Below are 6,250 nucleotides of genomic sequence, written 5' to 3'. Positions count from 1 at the left end.
GTCTATAATGCTGCAGTAACTAACAACAACCAATCTGACAGCTGCTAGCTGAGATACTTGATTGCGACCCACCCACACGTGAAATAAAAAATGATTTACAGAGTCTTTTGTCCCATGATATGTATGTGATGCGGTCGAAAAAAATAACTAGCATATACCACCACTGCGCTAACAGAGAGGCAGAAGTACAGTACATAAAATATATCAAAAGCCGACATGGAACATCTGCATGACTTTGATCTGGTGAGAAAAAAAAAACTACATGAAACATCTTTACACTGCAACTTGTGGCTTGGATATTGAGGGCCCATCAGGTGCACAATCAAAGCTACAGACAAAAATACAAGCAGAGCCAAAAGCTCATCACACAGCAGTGTGAAGAACACGAGCACTAACCAAAGCCAAATGATTGGATAGGTATTGAAATCTGCTTGAAGGACAATGAATGACAGGCCTAGTCTTCCTGTGAGAAACTTTTAGCGTAGCCATCTCTAAACCCATTTGTCATTCCACTTCCAACCCTGAGGCTTTCACTTTGAAGTCTCTACCACTAATGCTACGCAAAGAGGTTTAACAGCTTAATGCTTCAGTCTGCCTCATTCTCCTCCTCCTCTAAAGTTTGTTGCCTTTTTAACGCAGAGAGGTTACGGCTGCTGGAAGTTTGCACGTCTCAATTTTGCCTCTACATGTTCGTGTAAAAGCAAATATTTCCATTCTATTTGCATTGTTGTCTCTGTCGAAAGTTTGAAGGGGGAGGGAGAGGGACCTGAAGGATAGGAGAGGCACGACAGACATGCCCCACCCTTTTATTCACAGGAGCAAAATTAATAAAAAGCCTGTGCAGGAACATTAATATAAAAGGTGACAGAAACCACCGGTGAGTATGACGATGATGATATGACAGCTTTTACATTCACGCACAGCACTTTTATATCCATTACTGCGTATGAATTAAATGATACAGTCATTATGATAAATAATCCGAGAAATGAGGAGCTGTGAACTGACTTTCTCTGCACTACAATGAGATTAGAGCCGTGCATCTGACATGAACAATATCAGCAAACAAACAAATGTGAAAGCATGAATGGAAGGCAGACACAGACTGATTTTCACAGGCAATTTCAGACTCACAGTGTGTGTGTGTGCCGATATACTGGCACACAGCACACAGAGCAGCCTGGCAGCGAAAGGCAGCCACGGCTTGCAGGTTGCAAAGCAATTTCACTGTTTGGCAATACTGTTGTCTCTGTGTGTGGATTAGAGTTGACACCAGAGCAAGTGAGTCATGCTAAATGTAATACAATCACTGAGCTTTTGTTCCCCTAAAACCCTGCTGCCTTTACGATTTGTGGCAGAGAGAAGGAGAGAGAGAGAGAGGGAACAAGGCTGAGAAATGGCAACAAATAAGAAGCACAATTTTCTCCCCCACCATAGAACAAAAAGCCGAGGTAGGGGCAATAACAGGGGAGGGGGGAGAAAAGGCATGGGATGAAAACTTTACTGAACCCCCAATCATCTGGTCTACTTTAACTTTAATTTTTAAAAAGTAAGTAGTTTGATATCAGAACCCAGTAATTAGCTGTTTAGGTCACTGCCCACCATATCCACTAAACCCTCAGTCTGTCAGGACAATGTCATCAAAAGGCTGAAAAATGTGGGTTAGAAACCTGACCACTTTAGACAGACTGTGAAGTTCTGACAGCAAAATCTAAGTAGTTACAGGATCTTCTGGCCTGTTAGTAAAAGAAAACAGGAATCCGAAACAGTGTTTGCTGTTATGTAGGTAAACAGTCTCGCTGTGCTCAAAATGTAAATACTTTTGTGGGGGCGCTGCGGAGGTTAGCGCTCAGCTGCAGCAGGGAGAGCACAGGAGTGGCAACACAGGTGCAGCCCCGCACGCAAGTGAGCGCAATTCGAGTAATCAAGCCTCTCCCTATATTAGTAGGAGCCAGGACAGAGGAGGGAGAGCGGACAGAGAAGTGCGTGCTGGCTCAGCGACGAGACAAGGTGCAGCGGAAAAACCAAGCACGGTGCAGGAGCGCATTATATTATTGTCAAATAAAGTCTATTTCACCGTCATCTGTGTCAGCGTGTGAGTCAAGGGTGAACCCACGTGTTACAACTTTCTACAGTCCATGGTTCACTATAAAAGTAACAGATGTTTGATTAAAGGATTTTTTTTAAAAATGTGTCATTACTGACATTGAGTTTTCACAGATCTACCATGTCCAGGGTTAGGGTATTACAGGACAACAGGCTCAAATAAACCATGACCATAATCAGACTGTAATTCTACCAGTTTGGTTTGGCTACGCTTTTTATCAGCTGACTGTTAAAAAAAGTCTTTGTAAAGACACAATGATCTTTCTCCCCCTCTTTCACTCTCCCTCTCTATTCAGGTACTGTACTGGCCCGGAGTTGTTTCTGCGCCTAGCAGGACCTGGCAGGACAAACCCTGACCCGTCCTTTTCATGCCCACCCACAGAAATGCCATTTGGTCGGTGTGAATGATTACCACAGCATCGGCCAGGTGACCTGCAGCCAGCAGGAACCAAGGTCACTCCACCTCAGCGCACTTTCCCTGCCCTCTTTTCATCAGCCTGCAAGTAAATTATTCATCTTGCTCCAACACGGAGCCACAAATCTGCAGCACCAATACCTTAACTGCACACTCAAAGTCTGCTGATATAATAGCTCATAATTAGAAAATAAACGTTCCAGTGTGAACTACCCCCCAGATACAGTGGAACCTCAAGATACCAGCATTATCCGTTCTAGGATCTTGTAACTCGAGGTGCTCGTATCTCGAATCATGTTTTCCCATAAGAAATAACAGAAAATACGTACGTAGACACTTGATTCCGTAGCGTACCTTACATGTACACTACGTAACTTAGAATTAACTTAACTTACGTATTTTTTTTTTTTTTTTGCTTTACTATTTTTTATTTTTTCGATTTGTTTATCCATCATCCTCCGCTTATCCGCAGTCGGGTGGCGGGGGTAACAGTCAGAGCAGGGACGCCCAAACTTCCTTCTCCCCAGACACTTCCTCCAGCTCTTCTGGGGGATCCCGATGCGTTCCTAGGACAGCCGAGCGACGTAGTTGCTCCAGCATGTCCCGGGTCTTCCTCTGGGTCTCCTTTTTCGATTTGTATTCTTTCTTTAGCAGGCACTATGCTCATATTTATCGACAATTTCACGCTTTATTTCCATGGTCATCATGCGTTTCTTCTTCTCACTACCATCCTTACCACTCACTTTCTTAGGACTCATCACTGTTATGAAGAATAATGCACAAAATAGACAATGCACAAAAGAGGAAAAATCACATAGATAACAAACAACACGGAAGACTCGCGGGAGATGCATACTGATGTCGATGGACATGTGAAGTGAACGAGTGAAGTGGCGTGGGCTGCTCTGAGTGCTCGGCCACCTAGCGTCAGCGTCTGTAAGCGTGCTCGTATCTCGAGTCTTTTACGCGTATCTCAAAGCAAAAATTTACTCGGTGGCTTGCTCGTCTCTCGTATGTCGAGGTGCTCGTATCTCGAGGTTCCACTGTACAGTGCATCCGAAAAGTATTCACAGCACTTCACTTTTTCCACATTATGTTACAGCTTTATTCCAAAATGGATTCAATTCATTTGTTTCTCAAAATTCTACACACAACACCCTATAATGACAATTAAAAAAGGTTTTTGAAATTGTTGCAAAATTTATTAAAAATAAAAAGCCTGAGAAATCACTTTTGACTTATGATGCTACAAGTTTGTTTCACTCATTCCTCTTTGCAGTACCTTTCAAGCTCCATCAGGTTGGATGGGAAGCGTCGGTGCACAGCCATGTGTGTGCTTAGGGTCATTGCTGCTGAAAGATGAACTGTCACCCCAATCTGAGGTCAAGAGCGCTCTGGAGCAGGTTTTCATCCAGGATGTCTCTGTACATTGCTGAATTAATCTCTCCCTCTATACTGACTAGTCTTCCAGTTCCTGCTGCTGAAAAACATCCCTACAGCATGATGCTGCCATCACCATGCTTCACTGTAGGGATGGTATTGGCCTGGTTTTCTCCAAACGTAACGCCTGGCATTCACTCCAAAGAGTTCAATTTTTGTCTCATCAGACCAGAGAATTTTGTTTCTCGTGGTCTGAGAGTGCCTTTTGGCAAACTCCAGGTGGGTTGCCATGTGCCTTTTACTAAGGAGTGGCTTTTCGCTGGCCACTCTACCATACAGGCCTGATTGGTGGATTGCTGCAGAGATGGTTGTCCTTCTGGAAGGCTCTCCTCTCTCCACAGAGGAATGCTGGGGCTCTGACAGAGTGACCATCAGGTTATCGGTCACCTCCCTGACTAAGGCCCTTCTCTCCAGATCACTCAGCTTAGATGGCTGGCCAACTCTAGGAAGAGTCCTGGTGGTTCCAAACTTCTGCCACTTATGGATGATGGAGGCCACTGTGCTCACTGGAACTTTCAAAGCAGCAGAATTTTTTCTGTAACCTTCCCCAGCCTTGTGCCTTGAGACAATCCTGTCTCAGAGGTCTACATACAATTCCTTGGTTTTCATGCTTGGTTTGTGCTTTGACATGCACTGTCAACCCTGGGACCTTATATAGACAGGTGTGTGCCTTTCCAAATCATGTCCAATCAACTGAATTTACCACAGGTGGATTCCAATTAAGTTGCTGAAACAGCTCAAGGATGATCAGTGGAAACAGAATATACCTGAGCTAAATTTTGAGCTTCACAGCAAAGGCTGTGAATACTTATGTACATGTGATTTCTCAGGTTTTTTATTTTTAATAAATTTGCAACAATTTCAAAAATACTTTTTTAACATTGTCATTATGGGGTGTTGTGTGTAGAATTTTGATGAAAAAAATGAATTTAATTTATTTAGGAGTAAGGCTGTAACATAAAATGTGGGAAAAGTGAAGAATTGTGAATACTTTCGTATGCACTGTATATGTTACTGTTTAAGACAGCATCATCATTGTTGTCATCACTATCATCATCATTATCTTCTTTTTCTTCTGACTTTTGCAGACAGTATTGCTCACTCCTGAACTTTATTTGCAAGTTTGTAGTTGATAATTCATTGATTAATCGACTAACTATTGCAAAACCCAAAGTCTAATGAATAGTGTTTATTACAACATGTGTGTCCAAAGGTTTTAAATTATATAGTACATGTCTGGTGTTTATTTTATTTGACTTTATTGGGTTCATAAAAATAACTTTATGTTTACTAAAAACAATAATCTGACAAGACAAAAAAGCTGATTAAGGACGGATGAGAAATATTCATACACTCTTTTTTTCATTTTAAACACTTCAATATTAGGTCTCAGCAAATAAATCCATCCATCCATCCATTTTCATCCGCTTATCCGTTACCGGGTCGCAGGGGCAGCAGTCGCCACCCAAATCACATTGCACCGTACCAACCCCCCAAACCTTCCTGCGGGTGGTGAGTCCACTGGAAGGTACCAACCGCCCTAACCGGGATTCAAACTTGCCCAGGAGGTGAACCCTGGGGTTCCACACCAATGACAGAGACATTGCCTCTGGGCCAAAGCGCCACCAGCAAATAAATTTAAAGCTGAATTTGCAATAAATTAGTTAAATATTTTCTTATCAATGAATTTATTATTTTAATGTTTAGAAAAATGCTTAAATGTAGTAAAGCTGGCAAGAATATAACATTTAAGAATGGGTTTATGTAAAGAAGAAGAAATGAATCAATACAACTAGTCTATTTAGTTTGTCACAGACAGTGATAGGAATAAAGGCGTTACTTTTTCAGTAACGGGTAATCAAACTAATTACTTTATCGTTATATCGCCGTTACTGTCACCAACACGCCGTTACTGCCCGTTACTGAAGCTACTCATTGAAGCTGTCATCTGACTTGACTCACACAGACACAGGAGCTGCAAATGTGTGTGTTCTTCCCTATGGTGGGTGTTTACACACAAACCCAGCACACAGCAGCAGCACACACACAAACTGTCAGAGATGACGAATACAGGCACTACTTTAACCTTGTCGAGGTAAAAGGTAATAATGTGCATTTTCAGTGAACATTATGTACCAGAGCAAAGAGTTTGTCCACGTCCGGTGTAAGCAGCTCCAATTTAATCTCGACCGCAGACGCTTCTACTATGTTGACAACCAGTGTTGTCCGGGAAGTCCGGGAACCAGTGTTGACAAGTCCGGGAAAAAAAGTACATAAAATAAATAATAT

General features: G+C 42.4%; 1 protein-coding gene across 1 annotated transcript in view; it reads left to right on the top strand.

Annotated features, from left to right (window-relative positions):
* Nucleotides 1-216: 216 nt before the first annotated feature.
* Nucleotides 217-6,250, top strand: part of LOC103397033 (citron Rho-interacting kinase-like) — a 44,596-nt gene continuing 38,562 nt past the window's right edge. Inside the window, exon 1 of the mRNA XM_025052929.1 lies at nt 217-243. Within this exon, the coding sequence (XP_024908697.1) occupies nt 217-243 (27 nt within the window). The remainder of the gene's footprint in view (nt 244-6,250) is intronic.

This window comes from Cynoglossus semilaevis, chromosome W (genome assembly GCF_000523025.1).
Source record: "Cynoglossus semilaevis isolate Cse_v1.0 chromosome W, Cse_v1.0, whole genome shotgun sequence".
In the NCBI taxonomy this organism is placed as follows: Eukaryota; Metazoa; Chordata; class Actinopteri; order Pleuronectiformes; family Cynoglossidae; genus Cynoglossus; species Cynoglossus semilaevis.
The sequence above is the reverse complement of the archived record's forward strand: the minus strand, read 5'-3'. Positions and strand labels throughout refer to the sequence as shown.